The sequence below is a fragment of the Lacerta agilis genome, chromosome 3, assembly GCF_009819535.1.
Source record: "Lacerta agilis isolate rLacAgi1 chromosome 3, rLacAgi1.pri, whole genome shotgun sequence".
Lineage (NCBI taxonomy): Eukaryota > Metazoa > Chordata > Lepidosauria > Squamata > Lacertidae > Lacerta > Lacerta agilis.
This window is the reverse complement of record NC_046314.1, coordinates 56,837,445-56,863,638: the sequence shown is the minus strand read 5'-3', so window position 1 is coordinate 56,863,638 and position 26,194 is coordinate 56,837,445. Positions and strand designations below refer to the sequence as shown.

Genomic DNA, 26,194 nt, shown 5'->3' with positions numbered 1-26,194 from the left:
AAGCCTCAGTACATTTGTTCTTTCTTGCAACGACTCTTATGAGAACCTTAACAGACTATGTTTGCAGTCCTATTCATACTTATCTGGGAATACCACCAATAAACCCAACCACTGTTGAACTCAGTGCATGGAATTGCAGTGTGTGGCTGCCCCCTTAAATAGGCTCTCCGCCCGACTGGCTGAGCAGGCATATCCCCTCTCCTGGCTGCACCTGAAAGATGGCAGCACCTGCACTTTTTCCATCTTAAATTAGTATCCCAGCTAAGACCCAAGGCCAATAACCTGGCTTTAGTCCAGCAACTTACACTACTGAACAATATTGCAGCATTTATGACCTCATTGCACTGGTTTGCTCCTTGACTGGGTTTTCATTAGTCTACATACTATATCTAATGGAAGACAAGGCTCTCTAGAGTGCCTACTTAATGGAGGGTGGTTTCAAAGTGTTCTATCCAGTTGTCTCAAACATCATGTCTGCATGTAGAGAGAATTATGTATCACCTGATGCAAGTTGCTTCCTGTATGGTTTCTCAATAAACTTATTGAGACTGACTTTATGATTACATACATATAAAACTGTCATGGAAGGAAATGGAAGTAATCAACCTTAGCCTCTCTACATAATTAAGGTCCAGAATGAACACAATACCCATGAACATGACAGAATTCAAATCACTTCATACCTCAATTTTCCTTGCATTAAGGCAAACAATACTACCGTTCCAAAACGTATACTTTAGAAATTAATGGATGTGAAGAGACCAACTAGTTCCATTTGGGGGGGGGGGGGAAATGGTTATCTCTCTCAAGACCAGCAAAACACAAACACTGTCAGGCGCAAATATATTTTATTGCTTCATTTCTTGCACTTGAAGTACTCTTCGATGACATCTTTGGCCTGAGATTCCTTGCCATAGTCCTACAATAAGACAATGCATTAATAAGACAATAAGCCAAATGTCAGAGCCCATTTTGGGGGACTAAAAGCAGGGCATTAAGTAAAATAAACTCAACCCATATTTAAAAACCAAAATGTAGCCATTTATTGGGACCTCAATGACTACCTAGTCTTCAAGGCTCGTACCCTGGCTTTATTATTGCCAGCAATAGTTTGCATTTCTGCAGAACACTTGAAAGTTAAGCAGATTTTATCCGGCTGGCAGTGTTGCTCATTAAAAAAGAAAGGTAACAAATAATCAGTTTGTGCACCATTACAGAACAATCATTTAAAATGTTTTACTTATCAGAAATATGAGGTGCACGGTTTAAATGTGGCAAGTATTTGGAAGATTAAAAGAGCAACAAAACATCAGTTAACTGTATGGGTAGGGAAACTGCATCTCTTTCAATATTCCCACATGCAGAAAGTCCCCTCTAACCCCAATTTCTCATTCACACCCACCACCGGCGCCAACTGAAAATTTATTTCTCTTCAAACAGTAGCAAAGCAGCAAGTGGTTTGCTTCTTTGCTGGTAATTATTATGCTGGTAAAAGTTAAGGCATTAATCAAGCTCAAGAACTGCAATTTGAGACCAAAATGTAGGCAACAGTAAGTAAAGGGACAATAAAACACTTAGCAAATAAAACTGCTCTAAAATATGAACCCATTTTTATTTTTTTTGTTTTAAAAAGAGGACTTTCATCAACTTACTTTGACAACGACACAACTGCAGCCCACAACTTTACGGGGTTTTCCTTCTCTGTCGATCTTGCAGAGACCTACCCATTCACCCAGCTTCTTGTTGTCATCAACCTGTCAAAGATTTTTATATTCCATTAGAACTGCCCTCAAAATAAGATGGCAAGCACAGAAAGCAAACAACTGTACACTCAGACATAAAGGGTAACGTTAATGGTTGTTCTCCTCACAAGTCTCAGTAGAGGGAGCCAAGTTATCATCACTGTACAGCGTGAACAGTACTTACAAATTCAAGCACCTAGATGCTACATCCAGCAGAAAATATTTTACTGAACAAGCAAAACAAGCATTTGCATTAAATCATCAATCTAAAAGTACATAAACATTACCTTTATCAGGTTGATTTGATGTTCAGCACAAAGTGCTTCAACCAGTTTTACATACATTGGCTCGTCACAATTGGATGCGAGAACACAAAGGTGGGCTTGGCGTCTAAAACAAAAGACAATTATTAGTTACACAGTGGACTACAGAAAAGATCCAATTCCAAGTTGCTCTTCCACTGACTCCCCACTCCTCACCTAGTTTCCCCAAAACATTCCCATGAGTCCACAAATCAATAGGACATTATCTGGGGAAGTAGAACAGGAAATCTCTTTCTGTGTGTTCTTTTCAAATCACATGAGGGAAATTGGGATCAGAGTCAGGGATCATAAACAGTATTTTTGTTTTCTTTAGACTTTGAAGTTAGTACCAAAGAACTGCACAACCAGTATACTACAGTGGAACCCCGGGTTACACACACTCTGGGTTGCGTAACCCAGCATGCGCAAAAGTGCTCAAATCGCGCTACTTCTGGGTTTTTGGTTTTTCGTGCGTTCAGGATACGCACGCCCGCGTTACGCACGGCGACCCGGAGCGGATCGCGTACGTAACCCGGGGTTCCACTGTAGTGAATTTCATACCACTGCTGCAATTTAAATGTAGCTTAAAGTACCAGATGCCCCATCAGTAACAATTTAGTCCAGGTTTTTAAATGTGTTTTGTTTACCCAGTTACGAGTACAGTGGTACCTCGCTAGACGAAAAACTCGCGGGGTTTTTTTCCGTAAAGCCGCGCTTCCTCCGACCGTGTTTCGCAAGACTAAATTTCCGCTATACAACAGCACTCGCGGAACAAATTAATTTCGTCTTGCAAGGCACCACTGTAATGTTAACACAATCATTTAGAATTTTTCAAACTACACTGGGTGCTTTTACCGTAATACTCCCACCACCATGACCTTACCAGACTATTTGTGGCGCCTACTCTTAAGACCAATCTATATGTACAGGTTTGTCAGACTATTATTCTCACTCATAGTAAGAGTGAAGGGGGATCCGACTTTTTAAGAGTGTCATCATTCAAAACCTGTAGCTCTCATCTCATAATCTAAAAACTGTTGAACACTTTGTCCTGCAAGCCACAGAAGTTATTTCTCTGCCCATCTTTCACTAATTTGTGAAGACATTTTTATTCTAGTAGGCTGTTACCTGCTAAATATATGCTGCTTTAATTAAGTTTTATTTGTGGTCTCTGCCATGGTAGCATTTTAATTACCGGTATTTTTACAGGACATAAGGATTTTTTACTATTGTAAGCTACCCTGAGCACCTTTCTTTTCACTCTAACAGGAAATGCCCGACTAAACTACAACATGGAGGCACACATACTAGTTAGCATCCAGCACTTACTTGTCTAAGGCCTTGGCAGCTTCACGAATTCCACGGGCTAAGCCATCATGGATAAGTGCGGTCTTCAGCACTTCTTGAAGGGCGGTGTTGACATCCATTACACCTCCAGCAGCAATGCTAGCAAAAGAAAAATCACAGAATATGAACTTGCTTTATCTCACCAATGTTCACCTAGGCCCCCTTTGCTGTTAACAGTGGCCAGCCAGATATTTTTGAACTGGCATGGCACCTAAATCAACATCTGGAATTGGACATACATTGTACCCAGACACTGATTCATTCAACTGCTACAGCAAGATATTTTTGCACAAATCTGAACAAAAGGTCATGGCTTAATTTGTTAAATGCATGTATTTCTTAACAGAGCCCAGAGCAGCAAACGTCTAATACTTAAACAATACAATTAGAACTTCTAAAAACAGCTTACTTTTAACAGTGAATGCAATGACTTCTTTGCACTCCAGTTCCTCCTGGCTACCCCAAACTATCATTTTCATTGACAATTTGGGTTTTAGGATGGCCGGCAATACCAGTGTCGTCTTATGTATATTAAAACCGAGAATTTCAAAACACTACTTCTGGGTATCTTTTTAAAACAAAAAGCAACAGCAGGTTATACCTTTCCTTGTTAATCTTAGTTGCACTTTCCTGCATATTTTGAATTCTATGATCTCATGAGAAAGAGCTACCAGAACTGTACGAAATATTCTACATATGGCCACAATGTGTATTTATGTTTCCCAGATTTTTCTTTCCTAGAAACTCCTAAAATTGAATTTCCTACATTACTGACAACTTTAAATGAATGTTTGGTGATACACAACAAATGCTACGTTTGCACATCACCTTGTTTAGTAAGCAACACTACCAGACAAATAAAATATGTTTAAATTGTGTATGCACAATTTAAAAATAATGTGACATGGAGTTTTTGTTACTTGCAAGCTTGCTAACCTCACTGATCATTTTTTTTCCTGATCAAGTAAGAAATAAATCCTTTTTACTTCTCAAGTGGCAAAAACTGTATCCCCAATCTTGGACCCAGTTTTCATAGGCGTCTTTAATAAGAGTGGCTGGAAAAGAGGGCTCTCTTTTAAACAGTCCCAAACTCAAAACTGCAGCTTTTAAGCTGATCAAGGAGATAAAAAGAATGAGGTCTATATGAATTAATGGAGATAATAAGTATTGTTAGGTAAGTTACAATTCCAACTCTTCCACTCTGCATGCTGCAACCTATGAAGCTGCTGACTACTGCAAAATTAGCATCCTGAGAATTTAATATGTGGGAAAATGGGCAATAAGCCAAGGACTGGAGATGTATCACTAGTAACAGTGGTTTGGGATGGGGTTGTAAGGAGCATATCAACACAGCCAATTACAACTCAAAACACTAATAAATATTTTAGGATACAACTTCTACAGACTTCAGTGCAGCTTTATCCTTAAAACCAAGAGGCAATGAAAAACACATGGAATTAACACCAAACTGTAACACTCCTGGGGTGCCATAGGGTTATGTTGCAAGGATAAAATAGGAAGGAGGGTCACGTTGGAGGATCAAAGCTGTAATAATGGCAACAGCAGTAAAGTCTACAAAGGGCAGGACGCTTTTTGAGTCTCTGCACAGCAGGCTAAAAACCCCTCTGAAATTTGCTAGGACCATTTGCTGCTCTGCTGGGATCCCACGATAAATCAAATTAATGTTTACAGACGTCCAGTTTCCCACCATCCTCCCCATCCCACATTGGCGTCCAGGGGGGGAAAAAAACCCGCTCCCTTCAACGCATGGAGACTCCGGATTCGCCGGGGCGGGGAGAGGGGAAATAGCGTGCGGACGCGCGCGCACAGGTGTCCCCACAAGGAAGAGGGAAGAACTGTAAACTTTCTTCCTGCAAACTTTCAGGCCCTCCCGCAACACCGACGGAGTGGCCTAAATTCGCACTAAAGCGCCACGCGGTTCCAGTTATCTGAAAGCGGCCGGTTGGGGAAGGGAAGAGGAGAAAGGCTCTGCGGGGCCTTCGCTAAGCACGTGGTTCAAGCGGCCCTCGAGGAGGGGAACTTGGGCCCAGCCACGTGAGCAAGGAGGGCGAAGTCCTCGCGCGGGGCCCGAAAGTCGGGGAAGAGAAGGAGGGGAGTTTCCAGGAGGCCTCAATCCGCCCCGTCCGCTCGCACTTACCCTTCCTCGGCCATGGTTGGTGGTGACTCTCCCGCCCGGGGGGTTGCTGAAACAAAGAGAACGGAGCCTGTTAAAAAGCGGAGCGACACAAAACAAGAAGAAGCGAACGGCAAAGAGAGGGTCGTCTTTCTCCTCCTCCCCCCCCCCCGCTAAATAAGAGAAACAAAGGGGGGGGCGAGGGAGAGAGAGACCCGACACGCGCTGCACCCACCTTACAGCTTCCACGAACCGATGGTGAAAAGGAAGGGGCGGAGCAGCCCGCCCGCCTATTTAAGGCCGCGAGGACCCCGCTCTCCTCCCGCGCGCAGTCGCTCGCGCGCGCGCTCCTGCAGTTTTAGGCGTCTGGCCATTTCGCCTGCTCGGAGGCGAAAGCAAAAGGAGGCAAAGCCGTTGCCGGTAGTTCCTTTTAGGAGACGTTGCGGTCTGCGCCGAGCGAATCATCAGTTTGCCTTTATATAGAGGAGCGCCCCGGTGCTATAAATGGACACGGGGGGGGGGGGCGCCCGTTATATTGCCGGGCTGGCGGCGGCTGGGCGCGCTTACCCCGAGGCACGGAGGTTCGCCGCTCTCTGATTGAGAGACCCGCCGCGCCTGCTCCGCCTCCAGCTTCCCTGTTGTCCCGCACAGAACACACAGCGCTCCTGACACTCGCAGTGCGCGACTTCTCGGCGGTTAACTGCGCGAGGGGGAGGAGGCTGCCTAATTCTCCATGCTGGATAGACCAAAAAAAGCCCCGGATCATTCAAAAGGCACCGGCGGGAAAGTCGGCGGGCGGTCCAGGCTGGAGCAAAGCACGACAGCGACCCGAAAGAGGGTTCCTCGGTTGCTGCTCTCGAGCAGTCCCCTCCGAGGCCTCCCTGTTGCCGGAGCCTTTCCTTCTCGCCCCTCGGAGGGCGGCTCTGGCTGCCCAAAGGCGAAAGCGCCTTCCTCGCAGCTGGCGACCCCTCCACTTGCCATGTGGGGCGCGCTGAGGCGTGGGAATGCGGGGGCAGGGCTGCTCAACCTGGCCGCCTTCGAGGCTCCTTGCTGCGGGCTGCTGCTCTTCCTCTGCTCCGGAGGAGATTCGGGTCTTCGAAATCCTCCAGGGTCGCCCTCCTCCTCGCCAAGAGTCGCTTTGACTGTGGATCTTTCGGTGTCTTGGGTAGATGGAGCCGGCGTAGGGACGGATGACTTTGGGGGAGAAGACTCCAGAGATAATGGCAAGAGATGCGTCCCTCTGTTCCTTGAAGCGCCAGCTGAGGATTGGCCAGAGTGGGCAGGAGGGGCCTGGATTGTAAAGATGGAGCTTTGCCAAATACCGAATTTTTATACCGGTGGTTGGCTGGGATAAGGGTTTTTTTGGGAGGTTTGTTTTTTTTAAAAAGCGCAGACAAAACCTTAACTTAAATGGTGTAGTCATAGGTTGGCCACAACCCTGCCTGCACGTGGTAGCTTTGGCACTTCCTAAAGGCTTCCTAAAGTCCTGAGCCTAGGACTTGCCGATCAGAAACCTAGCAGTTCAAAGTGCAAGTAGATAAATAGGCAGGAAGGTAAACAGCCAGGAGCGACTTAGTCATGCTGGACACATGACCTGGAAGCTGTCTGCGGACAAACGCCTGCTCCCTCGGCCTATAGAGCGAGATGAGCGCCACAACCCCGGAGTTGTCCGCAACTGGACCTAACGGTCAGGGGTACTTTTACCTTTAAAGGCTGCTTGGGGCATTCGTGCAATGCCCTTCTACGTAGAATCCACAACGAATTCATTTGCTGGACTAAGATTTAGATTATCCAAGTAGCAAAAGTAGACTGCACCATGTCCTCAAAAATGCTGTGCTCAGCAGAGATGTCAGGATCCGGTGCAACATACAAGAAACAATGTGTGTACTGTATATTGTGCTAGAAAGGCAGAAACATTTGAGTATACTCTGCACGTGAAATAGGAAGGTTTTCTTTTTTTGTATTCTAAAAACCATCTGAGTGACAAGTTCATTTGTTATCAAGAAGTATATCCTACCTTTCTAAAAGTTAAGACAGCTTACAACATACCAGCAAGGAAAGTGCAGTCAATGGTAATTATGCAATAGCCTATAGGCAGTTATAATTCACAAAACATTTGTTGGTAACACAGGCATCCTGGTACAGTACGGTGGTACCTCGGGTTACGTACTTAATTGGTTCCGGAATTACTGTATTTTATGTTTTTTTGGAAGCCGCCCAGAGTGGCTGGGGAAACCCAGCCAGATGGACGGTGTATAAATAAATAATTCTTATTCTTATTCTTATTCTTATTTATTATTAACTGAGCAAACTTTTTATAAGACTGGATGTTTTGTAAATGGGGTGGGGAAGCTGCCTTGGTTCTGAAGCCAAATTGGGCGCATTGATCAAAAGTTCATTTTTGCCATATAGTCTTAGAAGGTGTGTTGCCATCGGAATGGTTATGAATAACCATTGAATAACTTAGCACTGCTCCTGCATTTATGGAAGAGGAAACAAAATTCATTGAGGAAGTGGGTTCAAGGCTGCACTCCACACCATTTGGTTAGAATTACAATCTCAACCAGAGAGCATGTGCCTTACGCTTTTGAGAATACAAATGTTTGAACTGCTCCTGGGTTGAAACCACAGAGGCAATTTGCCCACATTTCTGTATGAGCACTCCATCCTAGGAAGTTTTCCACAATGCAGTTCACACATTTGCTGGAGATACTTGACATGTAGAAAAAACGAGGTCTGTTTCAGCTTTCTTATTATTCTGTGGTCAACACATCCACCCCCTCACCACCTGCCCAGAGGCATGCAAAAATAGCCACTGGAATACACTGGCTCCTTCCAGAGAAGGGCATCACATTTCTGAATGGACATTGAAACCAGAGAGATGAGCTGCTTACATCACCTCCACGAATGGGTCGGTTGCACCTTGGGAGTTTGAGACACCCACTTACCTGGGAGTAAGGTACATCAACTTCCATGGGTCTCACTTCGAATTTAGGCATGCTTGCAGCAGTCACAGCCAAGTTAGTCCCACTGAAATAACTAGATCAGATTTTCAGCAAGACTGCTTACGGGTTGTCTTAAGTCATAAAAAACCTTTTCAGCTGCAGGGTCACTTTTAAAACTCCCAGCGTCCTCAAGATCTAAGACTAATAGTACCAGTGGCTTAACCAGAGGAGGAAGTTTTGCGCCTTTAAAAAGCCCCCACCCCGAGGAAAGCTTGCGGGATGAGGCAACTTCCGAGCGCAGCTTTCAGCTAACCGAAGTGAAGCCTGCCGGGATCCGGAGCGGGATCAGAGTTCGGCGCCGGTTTGCTTCCGAAGCTGTTTCCTCGCTGCGGCCCGGCAAAACCGTTCTGCCGAGTGGATCGCCCGGGCTTGAATCTACTGGGTTGCAGCAGCTGAAGTCGTTTCCCCTCCTTGCTGGGAGGATCCGATTGTTACTTGTGGAAAGCCGGAGAGCCATCGCTCTTTTCTCGCGGGGGGAAGAAGTTGCCTGAAGTTGCAGCATCCAGCTCCCCACCCCCTTTTCCTCTTTTTTTTTTTTTTTACAATGGGCAGCCCCGAAACGACGGGCGATTTTCCAGGTGGGTGTAAAAAATGCTCCGAAATGCTGCTGTTCGATTTATTATCCTCTCTCTATCTCTTCCCCACCCGCTCTCTATTTCCAAATCCCCGGGCGGGGTTGAATCCTAATAGCGAGTTGTCCTACCCAGTACACTTACTCAGAAATGTATCCCACTGGTTTTAGAGTTTACTCACAAGTAAGGGTGATAGGGTCGCAGTTCACATGCAATTAGTTACCTTTTACCAGCCTTTTGCTATACTACACTCCAAACAAGGTAATCAAAACAAAAATAACAAGGTAAATTGGCTATAATCCCAGCAATTCGTGTTTTTAAAAATAATAATTGTGGAGTTATATACAATGGCAGGGACAGTTTTATTCTGGTAAATATATGTTGCTAGAGAGCTAATTACTTTGTGCCAGGCTTCCTTTCAACATCTCATTACCGTAATTTGACTTTATGGCTTCTTACATAACTGTGTACAGTTACGTGGGAGTAAGTCCCATTTGACTCATTGGGGTTTACTTCTGAGTAGACGTACATAGCACTAGGCTGTCACTTTGCCCCACCTGAGCCAACTCCTTCCAATTTTGTTGCCCAAGAAGTGAATAAAAGGGGGCGGTCTTAAGTTTTGAGTATGTAAAGATAGCTGAATAGTAGAAATGACATGAGACTCACTGAAAAAAATAAATGATTAAATCACAGTAGGACACACCCACTGATGCTGCAATTGCATGTGGACTTATCTTACATTAGAACATGAAGGTAACAAGGTACAGCTATTTTAGACCCTTGTACTGCTAGCCTGCACATGTTGCTTATTTCATTGTAATAGACTTAGGTGTGGTCCTTTCTCAATGGAGCTCAGGCTGGTTCTTTCATACATTATCCACACAACCAAACCGGAAAGGTAGGTTATGGAATAAACAAGAGTGTGTGACTACTCAAAGGTCAAGCCCAGGTTTTGTCTCTTCATTTCTCCCCACTCTCAAATATTAATCTGCTTTCTACAATAGGATTGTACTATAAATATTGCAAGAAATGGTCTTTTGAATGGAAGAGTTTACTAATTTGGACAAAATGCATGTATAGAAATGCATTCTCCTTTCCTATGCCAAACTTAAAGCTAGTACCTCAAGGATAATCTCCAGCTCACTATGTTTGTTAAGAAATATCTCTATGACTTGAGTTTCAAAAGCTCTTAGCAAATTAGCATGTGGGTATTAAACTGTATGTTCTTGATCATACCAGAAGACTTTCTCAGGCAGGTATAAAGATACAACCTAAATTGTGCTTTACAGCTGAATAAGTTTCTTATTTCTGCCCTTTTAGCGCAAGTTTATTTAGAAGGTTGGCCCAGATTACTGGACTCTGAGGCTGCAAGTGGATCAAAGGGAATTGCATTAGCCTCTTGAAATATCTGAATTCTTTTTTATATTTCTAATTTAACCTGTAAAAACTGTACATGTACTCGTTTCTACTTTTAAAGTCATATGCTATCTTGCTTTTTACATTCTAAGAAATATATTGTTTTCCTTCTAAGACAATGACATACCACAGGTGGCAACTGAAGAATCCCGAAGGCTCACTAAAGAACAGATATTTATACTGGTAGCTACAGCATCTATCAACTTCAGTTCTATGATTTGCTACTCAATCCTTGGACCTTTTTTCCCAAGAGAGGTAAATGGATATACAACTTGGCAATCCAACAACTTTTTAAATGAAGACTTTGATAGAATTGCTGGATGACACTTTGTCCAGCAACATGTTGAACAAAAGTCTCGTTTCCCATCATCTTTTAAAAATCGGATTTTTCCTAGGAGTTTTCCATTGAATTGCAAATAAGGAAAAATGAGGGAGGAAACAATTAGAATCATAAAAAGCAAAAAGCAAGGGTGGAATAAAAGGAGGGTTGGGAGGAAGAGAAGGCTAGAGAGGAAAGTGTGCCGTGGTGTTTGATGTATAGAAATCCAAACATATAAACTGCAAAATGTTGCTGGTAAATACAATTTCTCTACCCATTTTTTTAAATCTTCTGTTCTATTTGGGAAGTGTCTGAAGGCACTTTTTGCCATTTGTTCTCATGGATACTACTTGAAGGGTTGTGAACTCTCTAGACCAGGGTTGGGGATCCTGTGGCCCTCCAAATGTTGCCATCCGAGTTCCTGACCATTGGCCATGCTCTCTGGGGCTGATGTGAATTTGTGAGTCCCAACAGTTTCCAGAGGCCTACAGATTTCCCATCCTTGCTCTGCTAGACCTCTTCCCAGAGACCTGTCCCACCGACAACCTTCTACGGTGGTAGGAAATATTTAGATTTCTACTTTTTGTGTAGGTGCATTCATACACCCCGTGTATAAAATGCAGTATGGGAAGAAGCTTTGAACCCATGCATAACCAGTGCCATATAAGCAGATATGGGGCATGTGGTGTGTTCTTTTATTTTCTTTCCATGACTAGGTGCAAGGCACATTCTCTTCTTCAGAAAATAAAACAGCTTGGCTAAGTGCCTGGTCAATTGCAGGTCTGTTACAAAGTTTTGCTCATGTGAATTTTGCCCCCCCCCCCCCCAATCATTTGATGCAGAGATTCATAGATCCACAGTACAGGATTGTTCAGCAGCAAGCCAGCTGTTCTGCTACAGTGTTTCTTTGGACTTCCTTGTACAAAAGGAGACTTGAGAGACTTGGAATTCCGATGTCCACCAGCAATGTTTTATAACAATTAAGCCATTTTAACTATTTCTGGCTTGACGTAGATTTTTTTTTTGTTCCGAGTCATTGTGTTTAAAAGAAACCTTATCTCTGGTGGAATCCACACACACATAAAAATGCTGTGAAATGCTTTTTTTAAAAAAACCATTGAATTTTGCATAGCTCACTATTTGTATATTGCACTTTACAATACATTTAAAGCGTTTTATTTGCATCTGTGTAGCTGAGCCCTCTTTTTTCTTGTTTTAAGGCAGAAAAGAAAGGTGCTAGTAACACTGTAATTGGACTCATTTTTGGATGCTTTGCATTATTCAACTTCTTGACTTCTTTGATCATGGGAAAGTATGTAAGTATGTTTGACAATTTCCATAATACAGGTGGGTAGCCGTGCTGGTCTGCCATAGTTGAAACAAAATAGAAAATTCTTTCCAGTAGCACCTTAGAGACCAAAGTGTGCATGCACACGAAAGCTCATACCAAGAACAAACTCAGTTGGTCTCTAAGGTGCTACTGGAAAGAATTTTCTATTTAATTTCCATAATGTAAGCTTCGAATATCCTCAGAAGAATAGTATCATTTTCATTTGACTATCTTAAACTCCTGCCTGTGTACATCCTTACTAAGGTGTTCTAACACATCTAGAAAATCTCAAGCTTCCTAAATGCCATAAATTAAAGGGAAGGGTTTTCCATGCTTATGGAGTCATTACTTTGAATATCTTTCAGTCTGTCCTGTACCCTGTGGACTTTGCAAACAGGTAGACTCATTTGAAAGGTCCTCTCAGCAGATCCCAGAATGTGATGAGACAGGAGGTCTCTAAAATTCATACCACCCAATGAATCCAGGTCACTATAGCCTAATACCCATTATCCTCAATTGTAAAGACAATGAAGAGACATTGGCTTGAAGCAATGTGCTCCCATTGACCCTCATCCACCATCTGCTATACCAGTGCTTGGAGGTGGTAATGGATTTAATGTGGGACAATAAATAGAAGGTGGATCCTAAAAAGACAAAGGTGTTATGTGTGCTGAGATCTTGAGTCCAGGAGGTATAAAGGCAACCTCTTCTGGGCAGGTTAGTACTCTTCTGGACAGAATAGATCTATACCTTGGGAGGATCCAACCTGGTCACTGGAGGCTCAGGTAGCCTTGGTGGCTAGGAGTGCTTTTTCCAGCCTCTTGGACAGATGACTTGACCTTTGTATTTGGACTACTGCAGTGGATTTATTAGCTAATGGTAGTGCTGTGGTACAGCGTGGAAAGTATCAGCAGCAAAGGGTGTTGTAACAGTTAATTGCACCTGTTGCTGTTGTGAAAGTAGGTTAATTCACTTATCCATTTAGAATATTTTTAGGTGTGATAATGAGCTGGATGTAAATCTGTAGAGAAGTTAAGCACACAGATTTTTAATTTTGTTTTCATTAAAAAAAACTGAAGGAAGAGCAGTAAATCTGAGTACTAAAACTTCTATAAAACTTGCAGAAGCACTATAACTATATTGTTCTATAATTTACAGCTTGTACAGATTGGTGCAAAGTTTATGTTTGTTGCTGGAATGTTTGTCTCGGGAGTTGCCACAATTCTCTTCGGGTGAGTGTGTGTTGGGATTATTATGCGCATATATATAGTATTTTATACGAGATATATAGTATTTTATATACGAAATATATAGTATTTTATACGAAATACTATATACGAAATATATAGTATTTTATACGAGACTTCAACTCAGTAAGCTAGGGCCTAAACCATTGCTGTTCTCCTGGACCTCATATATTTGGCAGGATATAGCATCTGTTAATATTTTTTATATTTTTGGCCATTATTGGAACTGCATTTTTTAATCTTCCATGCTTTAAGAAATATAAATCTATACATTGTTTGTATGATCCAAAAGATTACTTGAATGCTTTGCCCATAGCAGCTCCTAACCCTTACATACAAAACTTAAGGACACAGGCTCAAGATGTGGATATGGATTCTGCTTCACTCCAAAGTACATTTCCCTTTGAAATACCCCAAAAATGTAAATGTAAATTGGTTATGGGTCTGTTCGTTGATGCCTGATGTCTTGTCCAAAGCAGCTCCTAACTTATAAACCTTTGCTTAATTGCAGTGCTTTTCTCAGATATCTTTTATGGACTCACTGCAGACGACAATTTTGTCAGGCAGATTTGACCCAATACTTGCCATGAGGTGCAGCCTGTGCTACTTCCAAAGAGGGCCTTGCCAACATGTCTATTATACGAGAGCACAGTACTAGATATGTTTATGCATAAGAGGCTGAGGAGCTGGATTGACTTTTCTTATGTTTTTAGGATGTTGGACAGAGCACCCGATGGGTCGATATTCATAGGGTTGTGTTTTGTAGTTCGAGCCGCGGATGCGATTGGCTTTGCCGCAGCCATTACAGCCTCATTTTCTATTCTAGCAAAGGCTTTCCCCAACAACATTGCTACAGTTATGGTATGTATGAAGCCAGTAGCTGATTTTGAGTAATCACAGCTAATGTGTAATGTGGCATGATACTGCTTTGAATGTGTGGCAGCATTCTCTGCAAGGTTCTAGGCAGGAGTCTTTTCCATTCTTATCTGAAGAGGTGTGTGTGTGTGCGGGGTTTTGAACCTGTGACCTTTTGGCTGTAAAGCAGAAGTTGTAACACTTCAGATGCTCTTGGGATCTGTTGGGACTAGGAGACCTGCATTACACAAAGAACATTTTGGGTGTCGTCCCAATACACTGAAATGAACTTGGGAAAGTTTCATTTAGTAAGGGATGTTAAGATCGTGACATTTTAATTTTGCATGAAAATCACAAGTAACTAAACTACAAAGGCAGATCTGTGTTGTTGCTTTAAGAGCTGACCTTTTAGCTGAATGCTGATGGCACCAAACCAGAAAAAAATCATGACTAGATGGTAGTATATAATAGCTTTCACTACACCATGTGAGCTTAGCTTGCTTTAGTATTCTTGGACTAATATTGTTCTCTCCACCCCCTTTTAGTTTAAGAAAACAACCTTGTGCTTTACCGTTGTTGCATTTGGGTAGATAAGCTTTTTTGTTTTTGTTTTTTTAATAGATTAAAGGTTTATATATACTCAAACACTCCATAAGCCAAGAAAAAATTGTTAATACATTCATAGAAGCAAATCGTAGCACTTCATTGATGCTAATAAAATTTGTACTTATCACTAATTCTGTCCTGCTGCACCAACTAGGCCACCTGATCTGATGTCATTGTTGTCCTTTCTTTCTTTAAGGGCAGCCTTGAAATTTTTACTGGACTGGGACTAGTGCTGGGCCCACCTCTCGGTGGCTTTTTGTACCAGTCTTTTGGCTATGAAGTCCCTTTCATCGTTCTTGGGTGCCTAGTGCTGATCCTGGTGCCGTTGAACATGTTCCTCTTACCAAAATATGGTAAGTGGTGTCTTTATTGCCTTTTGGTTCAAATTGGGTTGGAACTTCTCTATTCTCCACTGTGAAGATAGTCTCTTGGAACCTGTTTTTCCACACATGAATGTAGGAAACTTTCCTCTCACCTGTGGTAATACTGGTGACGGTAATAGCTGTGCCCAGTCTACAGAGTCCTTGTATTATACAAGGGCCAGATTTAGAAGGCAATTGGGCCGGATCCGGCCCCCGGGCCTTAGTTTGCCTACCCATGTATTGTAATAAAACAACAACATCTATATGCCATTCTTCATCAAAACATCACAGTATAAAACACAAAATACATAATAGCAAAGGAAAAAAAAACCCAAAACATGCATGCTCAGGAGGGTTTTTCCAGTCTATCCTGAATGCTAGCTTTGCTTTGTTTTCCCTATCAAAGGACAGGACTGGAAAGGGGAAGATGCAGCTGCTTTTGGAAGCGTAGTAAAAAGTCCCATTTGGGTGTTGCAGGTGGTGGCTTTCTGTGTGTTTCTGTTCTGTGATACTTTTGAAGTGTCTTAAAGCTGGAGGTGAAATTGATGCAGGTTTTTGTAGCCTGAGAAACCTGTTTGGCCCAAGTCAAGATACTGGCAGTTTTGCTGTCAATTCTTTTCCTAACGATCCCGATTGTGGAATTTGCCCTTTTCACTGCAGCTGTACATTAGCTCTGTTTTCACTGAGCTAGCCATCGCAACCCCAATATTGCTTTCCTAGTAATCACTTCCACCTCAGAGATCCTTGATATATATGTTTGAAGTTAGGATATTTTTTGCCCAAATGTGCACCAATATACTCTTGTTTGCATTAAGCTAGCATTCTAATGTCCGTTCCCCTAGTGCGAAGAGATCCTTTTGGAGCTCTTTGCTATTCCAACAAGTTGGTGTCGTCAATGAACTAACAGTGGTGCCTACTAGTATTGATCGAGTGGGGGTGGAGGGGTGGGACGCACTGTTCACTCTTTATTGCAATAACTCTCCACTCCATTTATTCCTGCTTTCTGCTTCCTGGTCTCTAAATCGGTTAGTGATCCATAAGAGAATCTCTATGCTTTTCCCCATGACTGCTAACTTTTGCTCAGGAGTCTTGTTTTCCATTGTCTTCCTCTGTTTTCCCAGTGTCAACTTTAAAGATTGTATGCTCCTTTGGGGCAGGTCCCTATTCCATTCTGTAACATTTCATTCACACTGAGTGTGATTAAAATAAATAACCTGCCCAAAATGTCACTCTTTGTCTTGCTATAGATTCCACTCCTAGCAAAGATTCATTCTGGAAGCTTATTGTTCTGCCAAAAGTTATTTTCCTCTGTTTAACTATATTCACACTGAGTGGATGCTTGGGCTTTCTGGATCCTACCATGTCACTATTTGTCTTGAAAAAGGTAGGTGCAATTGGGGGGGGGGAGACTTTCATCTAAAATTATCAAAATCAACTAAAATTTTAGTGAGGGTCCTAGTGGGCATTTCATAAGGTTCAGTTGCAAGAGGTGTCCTAATGGCAGTTGCTGTCTTGTAACTTTAAGGCCAGAAACAGGCTGATGAAGTAGTGGAGTGGGAAATGCAGTGCTGCAGGTAGAGCTCAGCCAGGTGAGCAGATGACAAGCTCTTCCTCTCTATAACTGCAAAGTGGAGCCAAGTTAATTGAGTTAGTGGATATTCCTTGCGTTCATAATGCTAAAGCCTGAGTGAAATAAACACAAATGCAATTTTCTGCTGCATCCTAGGTGGATAAACAACCCTTAATAATTTTTGTTTGGTTTTATTTTTATTTTTAAAGTACTGGTACACAATTGTTTTTTTTTAAAGTATGTTACTCATAACAAAGTTGTGCTTTGTGTTCCAGTATAATTTGTTTGATTTCAGACACAAGGAATATCTGAACGGTGTACAGGGGGGGGGGGGAATGTGAAACATCATGCCAATCATAAAGGAGTCTGAAAACTAAAGAACAAGATGCTTTAAATGCAGAGATTAAGTAGGCTAATCTTGGAGAAACTAAAAGTATTCAGCAAACACTGGAAACATTGAAATGTTGGGGCTTGTTTCACTTCTAAATAAGAGCCCATTTCTCTACCAGGGAACCTTTTAATTTTGTCCAATTTTGTTGAGGTTAGAGATGGGAAAGCCTGGGGGAAAACTGGGGGGGGGGAGAGGGAATCCAGGTTTCCCCCATGTTTCCCCCCCCCCCCCGCCGTTTTTTTCCATTTGGAAGAAAACTGGAAACCTTCCCATTTCTAGTTGAGTTTATTTTTTTAAGTTGCAAGTTTTTGTTTTAAAAAATGCACAAATGTTGCCTTTTCATCTTTATGTTTGTGTGTGTGTATAAACTGCATAAGAATATATTGCTTGTAAATCTAGCTTTGCCCTGCTGCAACAATGAACTTTACTGAGGGTCAGGTGCTTTTTTTATGAAGTATCAAAAAAATCTGCTTTCTTTTTCTAGTTCAAATTGCCTGCTGTTTATGTGGGATTGGTCTTCTTGGGGCTAGCGCTGTCCTATTCCTTATCTTCACCATTGCTTGGTTTTCTCAGTGATAAATTCCCGGTGAGTTCAAAATCCTGTCCTTTACTTAATTTTGCAAGTTGTGATTCTACATTACAGAGTGATTAAAGTTCAGTAGGCTTCATAACTAGAATTTCCTGCTCTGAAGTCAAAACACAACCAATCCCACAGGCCTCACTATGGGTAGTGGTGCCTGGTGCCCATTTCAGCCAAGCCATATCCCACTGCCCTTTATGTAATATTTTGGTGAATGTTCTAGGTCCTGGAACTTCTGCAAAGTGCAGGTGCCCCCTTTAGACAAATGAACAGGGAAAACTTTAAATTAATGGGTAAAACCTGCAGTGACAATAGAAATCTGGAAAACCAACCGGTTTTGAAATGACTCCATCAGTCCCAAAGACCATCTCAAAGTATGAGGCTGGATGCTGGTTTTACGTTTGTGCCAGAGTTCAGCATCACAGCCTGTCCTGAATGTCACTGTTCTGCCTTAGAAAATATGAAGTGACACTTATAAAGTACATAATTTTTCCTCCTGTCAGTTGAATTAATTCAAATGTAGTTGTTTTGACAAAAGTCAAGCCTTTCACTTCTCTCGTTTCTTGCAGTACTTAAGGAAGTGGCTAATGATTTTTGGAGGCATACTGACAGCATTCTGCTATGTTATGTTAGGACCAGCTCCCATCTTGCACATCGAAAGGTAATGCACACTTGATGAATGTGTCTCTGGCACTGGCAGTCTGCCCATGTTCTGAAGTTTTCACACTTGCTCAGAAATCAGTAAGCAGGGCAGTGTATGCTCTGCCCTCAAATATTCATATTTCGTACCCAAAAGCTGTTGAATTCTAACATCACATATGTGGTCCCCTTATGACCTTATTCAGCCTGTACAGAGCCTGCTGTTTATTCTGCCAAGCAGGGGCGTTCCTAGCCCCTTGGCTGCCCGGGGCGGGAAGCCAAGGGGCACCCCTGGGGGCGGGGCATCGCGGCGCGTGCGTGCGTCATGACGTCATGACGCACGCGCGCGCGGCGACGGCCCGGCATCCCCGGGGGCGGGGCATCGGTGCGTGTGCGTCATGACGCACGCGCGCGCAGTGACGGCCCCGCCCCTGGGGTATGCCGGGCGGGGGCTTGGGGGCATCGGCGGGCTACAAAGAGCCCCGAAGCCGCTGCCATAGCGCAAAGGGCTGCCAGGCTGCGGCTTCGGAGCTCTTTGCAGCCCACCGAGGCTCCGGAAGCGGCGGCCCGGCATCCCAGGGGGCGGGGCATCGCTGCGTGTGCGTCATGACGCACGCGCGCGCAGTGCCGCCCCCGCCCCTGGGGTATGCCGGGCCGCCACTTCGGGAGCCTCGTCCGTGCAGCGCTGCTGCTCCCGGGGTGACGGAGGGAGCGGCGGCGCATGGGAGTGGTGGGACGCGCCGCCACTCCTTCCGTCACCCCGGGAGCAGCAGCACCGCACACACCCGCCTAGGGGCGGCACGAGGGGCGGCCCGCCCCCACCGCCCCCACCCTATGACGCCCCTGCTGCCAAGAAAAGAGTGTGTACTATTGAGCTTTTGGTATTCCCTCTCCCTTACTTTTAACTTGAAATGTTTAGAAGCATGCACCCCCTTTTTTGAAATAAAAATGAAGACATTTACTTCCATCTCATTTGCGTTTAAGGAGCTTGGGAGATAGTGTAAATGGGGGTTATTCCAGCAGTTAATGCCACAGATTTCAGCTTGGCCTTCCCAATTAATGCCCAGAGTGCCCTGACAAACAATATTTTCTCATTCTGTCGGAGGTAAATTTGAGGTCCTTTCCTTGAGCTGAAAGGCTAGCTATGGAGGTAACATTCTTCTTCGTATTATTTGGTGATCACTTGTAGCCAAGTAAGATTGTAAGATTATGGACATCCCCGTCTTAGCCATTGCCCCTACTGGCGCGGGGGCCCCCAGGGGCGCCCTGCGAGCACAGGGAGCGGGGGAGCCGCGCGGCCCCACCAGCATGCCGCCAGATGGACCTGCCCCCACGGGCGGCCGGGGGCTCATGCGCTGGTGGCGCTGCCGCCCATGCTGCTCCTGGGCGGGCCTTGCCTCCTGTCCCGCGCGCTGGGGGTGCAAAGTCCCACGCCGCTCCAGCGCCGCGCCCCTCATCCCCCACTCGCCCCCCCTCCCGAGGGGCGGCCAGCGCAGGAGGGAGGCGGCCCCAGAGGCGGAGAGGCATGAAGGTGGCACACTGGACCTCCCCGCCCCGCACCCCGCGCTCTTCCCTGCATGCCCCGGATGCCACCCTCCCCCCTGCCAGCCCACCACCACCACTACTTCCCGGGGCACGGGGGCGCCGGAGAGATCGCCGCGCCACGGCCCTGATTATGGAGGTGACATAGCGGCATCTTGTATGCTCTTAGGCAAGTCGTCATGCTGCACATCGCCTCTCAACTCAACTCCTCATGGCAAGCATAATCTCTGAACTACATTTGGGAAGCTGCCTGCTTCCCAAATGAAGTTCAGAGATTATGAAGGGTTTGTATGTTCAGCATAGTCCAAAAATCATGACGATTAGCCTAGAACCTCAGGTGCCTGCCTGTGACCAACAAAATCGCAACTGCATTTTAGGAATTTTGTATTCTGCATTATTGGTTAAAATTTTGGCTTTTAATTGATTTTATCTGCTTTATTATTTTATATAAAGCAACTTAGCAAAAGTCACACATTGTTGTTAGAATGTATTATTACTAATACTACTATCGGGGGGAGGGACTCTTATAAAAGAAATGTTGTTACCAACGCTAAAAAATGTTAATACATGAATTAAAGGTATAATGAAGTGTGTGTTTGCTTATTATTTTATTTATTAAATCTATATCCAGTAGCTTCCTCCAAATGAGGAATGTTGCATCATTTCCTCAATTTATTTTAGGATTTTAATTTTTCTCCCCCAGCAAACTCTGGCTCTTTGTTCTAATGTTGGTCCTGATGGGTTTTTCCCTTGGAATGAGCGGTATACCAGTATTCCCTGAAATGCTCAATCATGCATAGTAAGTTATTGTCTCTCCATACACTTAGAAATTTTTTTTATTCTTTGGCAGCTGATTGCAGGTAAATTGGAATAGGGTTCCCTTGTTCTGTAGTGAATTATAGATCTTTGCCAGGATGCTTTATATTGAGAGGTAGAGAGTCTGTTCCTCCCAGATGTTGTTGGACTCTGACTCCCAGCCAATATGACCCAAAGGTCAGGGATGATGGGAGTTGCAGTCCAGTAACATCCAAATGACCACAGGTTCTCCACCCTATTTCATATGCAAAGCTACGACAAGATATGAATCAAGATGATGGCAGTGCTTTGATTTTTTAGAAGAACGGCCTCCCTCCCTGAGCTAATAAACCCTTTCCTTAGTGCGAGTACCACTGGAGCATAGCTGTCAACCTTCCCCCTTTTTTGCAGGAAATTCCCTTATTATAGCATTGGGAAACAGCAGGGAGGGTTGACAGCTATGCACTGGAGTACCAGTGTGGGACCTCCCACTTGCCACAACCACGTCTCACTACAGAATGAGATGTGTTTTCGTGGACGTAGAGAAGATCTTGAAGAGACAGCACTTCATTCCCTTATGTGCAGGAAAGATTGCAGCTGCCTTTGAAAGACAAGGCAGGTCTCTTTTTGATGCTACTACTTTGTGATTCTATGACTTGTCTTCCAAGCTGCAGACCTCCAAAACTTGCATTTCAAAATGAAAAGTTGATTATCTTTGGGAATGATCTGTTTGTTCGCCTTTTGTCCTGCAGTGAGAATGGCTTTGAGGAAGGATTAAGCTTGTTAGGCCTGGTATCTGGACTCTTCAGCGCAGTATGGTCACTTGGGTATGTAGAAGGTCATGGACTGCCTATCATTTGCACTCCCATATGCTCCTCTCTTCTCCATGTGTTGATACTTACAGACCCAAAGCAACACTGCTTACTCACACGAGGAGAGGTCTCAGTAGGTTTGGGAGTGGGGGGTGAGTACAAAACATGAGTTTACGTGGGTTACATAAACCAGAGTTCCACTGGAGAAAACCCCAAAAGTATTCATTGTATAAGAATGTGAGTGCTTTGTATATTGACAATGGGGAAGAAACTAGGGGGGAAATCATACAAGTAAAAAAGGGGGCCCTTTCAGACTCTTAGCACACATTTCTAAGCCTCTGTTCAAATAATTCAAAAGATCTTTTTGTTTCTAGAAATAGATACTGGACTTGATCCAACTGACCATGAGCACAGCTCAGAACTCAGATGTTTTGATCAAGGGGAGGGGCAGAAGGGAGGCCTGCACAGGTCACCCATTCTTATAGTTGTTTGATAAGGGGCACACCCTGTTATGCCTTTTGGGGACTGGGTTGAGCCCATGCATTTCTAGACTCTGCGGTGGCATTAGGTACTCTAGGACACACCCACAACATAAATTCAAAGTGCAAAGCTTTCTCACCCCAAAGAATCCTGGGAGATGGTAGTTTCTTAAGGATGTTGGAAATTATAGCTCTATAAGGCGGGAAACAGCAGCTCTGAGGATTATTTGGGAGAGGCCATAGCTATTTGATTGGTAAAAATGTGCTTTAAATATACACTAGTGGCCAAAATTGTGGAAACCTTTTGGAAAAAGTGTATTTCTGATATTTGATGGCTCATAACACCACTTTTATTTGGAGTAATACCATAAAATTATTCAATGGAAAGATAATTTAATGAAGAATGTCATGCAACAAAATTTGTTCAATTTTCTGTATTCTGTTAAACAAAAAAGGAAGCACAACTTGCTTAGGTTGATACGCAGTAGCTTTCCCTAATTTGAATGTAGCCAATTAGCACGAGTGTTTAGAGAGCCAATCGATGGAGCCATTGAACTTCGGAAATACACTTTTCCCAAAGGGTTTCCACAATTTTGGCCACTAATGTGTGGTGTGGATGTGAACCTAGGTAAAATAATTTATCTAGATCCAGAGGTGATTGGTGACGTGGAGCCAGAGGATAAGGGTGGGAAGGGTACCGGTTCAGAAGACTGGAAAAAATTATTGGAAATCTAGGTTTCAATCCATGATAAGTTAATTGCACTTTGGTGCTCCATGTGAAAAGTTACTCTTGACTAAGTGAAGTCCCATTAAGAACAAAGTGTGACTACCGTAATAATAGTTTATAAACTCAACACAATTTGAGCTGTCAACATGGTTTTTTAGGGGCACTAACTATGCAAACCAGTCTTTTATAATGTCTTGGGCTAGCCACACCTTTCTGGGCTCTTATCTTGCAGAGCATAGTAAGCAGCTGCTTACTATGGGGGGCAGGGATGTTTTTGTTTAGCTTTTCTTAAGAAGTGGTGCAAATTCTTCAAAGCACCTTGACTCATAACCCGGGATGCAAAGTCTGCGCAAGCTGCATCGATAATTATTTCTCAGACCTCCGTTAAATGTGTGTTTCGCCCCTTTCTCCTAGGTCTTTCGTAGGTCCAACATTAGGTGGATTTCTAAACGACAAGCTGGGTTTTGAATGGGCTGCAGCCATACAGGGTGGATTTGCGCTGATAAGTGTATGTAAACCAGTGTTTTCTTGATATGAGCTTCTATTCTGCTGGTATCTGAAAGTGTGGGACATTGCAAACATACTAACCGATTGTTTTCTCTTTAGGGGTTGGCTCTTGCAATATATTATATCTATGAGGCCTTGCACAGAAGAAGGTACTGTGACTACTTTTTTATTTTAAAAAACCACACAAATTGAATTAAAGGAGGAAATGACTATTTTCATTTAAACTTACAAATAACTATTTGAGCAAATTGTTAAGTTTTTCCTGCTTTATTTATGGATTATTCAGCTCGATGTAAATTAAATTTATTTATTTACATTTATATCCCACCTCCCCCCCCAAAGAAGCTCAAGGTAGCATACAAAGCCCCTTCCCATTTTATCCTCACAACAACTCTGTGAGGTAGGTTGGGCTGGGAGAGAGCATGACTGCCCCAGAGTCACCCAGGGAGCTTCATGGACAGTGTTTTTAATAGGAAAAAGAGAACCAGCAGCAGAAATACACAATAAATCAGAAGTCAGACAACAAATGATTTCAAAGGCCTGGGTGAATAATAAAAAGGCACCCTCCCCATGAAGAAGGAACCGACTGAGCCTCTGTAAGGAGACCATTCCGCAGCTGGGATGCCCCCCTCACTGTTATGTTTTCTGTCAAAATACAGCTGCTGGGGGGTGGGGGAAGCTGATCAGGATAGGGGCCATGGCCTAATCCTGATGAAATCTTTCCTCTAAAGCTGCTATTTTCCCCAGGAGTGAAGTTCCCAACAGCAAGTTCGAGGCAGCTTCAGGGAGAAAGATTTTTCCTGGGCCTGAGGCACTGGCTGGTTTAACTCTGGCACTTAGCCATATTAGCCGTGGCAACTTGTTTTGATTTCCCCCACATTCAAGTCCAAATAATGCTGTGTCGTGGCGGTGAGTAAAACCGTGTGTGTCGTCACAGCCAGGAAGATTAAATCACAGTTTGCAAAAGAAAGAGGAAGGAAAAATGTGAAACCACACTGAAGCAACAAAAAACCATTTGCAGCTTTATAGACTTCTTCCCTTTTAATAGGCAGTTTTTGTGTGTGGGCATTTAAAAAAAAATATTTTGCCTTTCTGTTTTAATATTGCTGTGGATGCTTTCTTCTTTTGCACAGATCCCTTCCCCAAAACCTTCTGGGCACGGAGGAAGAAAGGGCTCATCTTCTGCCAAGTGAAACGTAGCTGGAAGCCTTCCCTGCTGCCAGTTTAAAGCTACTTTTGTACGGATAATTTAGGTGCTCGATACACAGGCAAGAAGCAAGCAAGCAAGTGAAGGTGGCCACCTTTGCCTCATACCACATGGTGGGCTGTGGGTTCTTGACCGCTGTACATTCTGTTTCTAGAGGGGATGCCTGTGTTTTTGGACAGTCGTGTAATAGACCTCTTTGGGCTGGTGCTATGTGAGAGCAGCAAGGTTGTCTGGCAGACAAAAGTATTTTGCACAATGTGAAAATGATATATTGCACTATGTGAAATATGTTCCGTAATGCTCTACTTTTGTACTCTAATATCACCGATGGTCAGCACTCAAAAAACTTAGCTTCTTCCAAAGTGTGTGAAATGTTCTAGGGCATTTTGTTAATATTTTTTTTTAAAGATGAATATTCTTAGAAACTTTTAAAGGTATGTTGTGATCTAAAACTTTTGTTTGCATGCTAATTTAAAATAAAGAAGAACACTAAAAGCTGTTTTATGTGTTATTTTTTCTGAATGTGGAAAGTTGCTGATTGCCTGAGGAATTGATTCGTGTCCAGCAAAATCGTCCCGTTGATGCAAAACCTTTTGCTTGTGCAACTGAACTTCCATTCCCTTTTCTCTTTCTCTACACACCCCAGTTCTGTTCTGTTCTGTTGGCTCACTGTAGCCCCCCTGAGCAGATTGGTGGGGGAATTTAGAGAAGAAAGGAAGGCAAAGTTGAATTGTAAAAGTGGAAGCCCTTCTGCAAACAGGGCAATGTCCTTAAATGCCCTCATCATGCTCCAGCTGCTTGTATTGCATGCACATTCTAACCCCAGTGAATTGTTTTGCATTCCAGTGTGTGCGCGCTCAGCTCCAGTAAATGTGGACTTTTCCATTACCTTCAATAAAAGAGACAAGCACATTCTTCTTGCAAGGTGTAGAGCTGCCCTATTCATTTGAAAAAACATTGCTTCCTGCTTTGTTAATTATAATAATTTAATAATAATTTATTATTTATACCCCTCCCATCTGGCTGGGTTTCCCTAGCCACTTTGAGCAGCTCCCAACAAAAAGCTTTAAAATACATTAAAACTACATTCAAACATTATTTTAGTCATTGCATTTATAGCACACCTTTTCCTCCAAGGAACTCAAGGTGGTGTACGTGGTTCTCCACCTCCTCTTTTCATCCCTTCAACAACCTTGTGAGGTAAGTTAGGTTGAGGGAACATGACTGGCCCAAGGCCACCCAGTGCGCTTCATGGTTCAGTGGGGATTTGAACCCGGTCTCCAAGTTCTAGTCTGACACTGCTTCCAGCAGACATTATAAAAAAGAGGTCTTTGAGGAAATATGCATGTGGGTACCATAAATTTGTCTGGCTTCTGTTGAAGGTAGATCTATGACTCCTATTAGCAGGCAAAATTGCCATTCTGCAAGTGGATGCCGGGGCTCTGCCAAGATGGCATTAAGTTTTGAGTTTCCCTAAATATATTCGTTCTATATTTAATAAGATGTTGTTGAAACTCGTAGGAACTTAGGAGGATGCTTTCTGCCGAGACACACACCACTGGTCCCTTAAGGGATTGTGTACACCCGGGATTTTCAGTAGCTCGGCAAGATGTTTCCAATTCCCAACTGTTAGCAATAGCAGCAACTAAACAGATGTTCCTAACCTAAAAGTATCCTGCTGAAATGAAAGCGAAGCAAGAGAGGATTT

General features: G+C 43.4%; 2 protein-coding genes and 3 non-coding genes across 5 annotated transcripts; 1 reads left to right on the top strand and 4 right to left on the bottom strand.

Moving 5' to 3' along the window:
* Positions 1-829: 829 nt before the first annotated feature.
* RPS12 (ribosomal protein S12) lies at positions 830-5,867 on the bottom strand. Its single transcript, XM_033143800.1, has 6 exons — positions 5,761-5,867; positions 5,550-5,595; positions 3,374-3,490; positions 2,030-2,132; positions 1,653-1,754; positions 830-919 (listed from the first exon to the last, which is right to left on the bottom strand). The coding sequence occupies exons 2-6, from the start codon at positions 5,561-5,563 to the stop codon at positions 857-859; spliced, it is 399 nt and encodes a 132-aa protein (XP_032999691.1). The 5' UTR covers positions 5,564-5,595; positions 5,761-5,867; the 3' UTR covers positions 830-856.
* LOC117044847 lies at positions 1,031-1,163 on the bottom strand. Its single transcript, XR_004426373.1, has one exon. It is a non-coding gene; the product is annotated as a small nucleolar RNA SNORA33 (small nucleolar RNA).
* Positions 1,823-1,911, bottom strand: LOC117044849. The gene has a single exon (XR_004426375.1). It is a non-coding gene; the product is annotated as a small nucleolar RNA SNORD100 (small nucleolar RNA).
* LOC117044839 lies at positions 2,974-3,050 on the bottom strand. The gene has a single exon (XR_004426366.1). It is a non-coding gene; the product is annotated as a small nucleolar RNA SNORD101 (small nucleolar RNA).
* A 2,779-nt stretch (positions 5,868-8,646) lies between the features above and the next one.
* On the top strand, positions 8,647-24,968 carry SLC18B1 (solute carrier family 18 member B1). Its single transcript, XM_033143799.1, has 14 exons — positions 8,647-9,108; positions 10,634-10,773; positions 12,058-12,153; positions 13,326-13,399; positions 14,128-14,275; positions 15,072-15,228; positions 16,485-16,621; positions 17,683-17,784; positions 18,348-18,439; positions 20,663-20,758; positions 21,507-21,581; positions 23,187-23,280; positions 23,379-23,428; positions 24,413-24,968. The coding sequence occupies exons 1-14, from the start codon at positions 9,075-9,077 to the stop codon at positions 24,477-24,479; spliced, it is 1,362 nt and encodes a 453-aa protein (XP_032999690.1). The 5' UTR covers positions 8,647-9,074; the 3' UTR covers positions 24,480-24,968.
* The last annotated feature ends 1,226 nt before the right edge of the window (positions 24,969-26,194 follow it).

What these genes read in the sequence shown, in the direction of transcription:
- SLC18B1 (XM_033143799.1), top strand. Translation starts at nt 9,075, where the DNA reads ATGGGCAGCCCCGAAACGACGGGCGATTTTCCAG. An exon ending in GACCTTTTTTCCCAAGAGAG is followed by an intron (nt 10,774 to 12,057) that starts GTAAATGGATAT and finishes TCTTGTTTTAAG; the next exon opens with GCAGAAAAGAAAGGTGCTAG. An exon ending in TTCTCAGTGATAAATTCCCG is followed by an intron (nt 17,785 to 18,347) that starts GTGAGTTCAAAA and finishes CGTTTCTTGCAG; the next exon opens with TACTTAAGGAAGTGGCTAAT.
- RPS12 (XM_033143800.1), bottom strand. An exon ending in ATCAAATCAACCTGATAAAG is followed by an intron (nt 1,755 to 2,029) that starts GTAATGTTTATG and finishes AATCTTTGACAG; the next exon opens with GTTGATGACAACAAGAAGCT. An exon ending in GCAGTTGTGTCGTTGTCAAA is followed by an intron (nt 920 to 1,652) that starts GTAAGTTGATGA and finishes GTCTTATTGTAG; the next exon opens with GACTATGGCAAGGAATCTCA.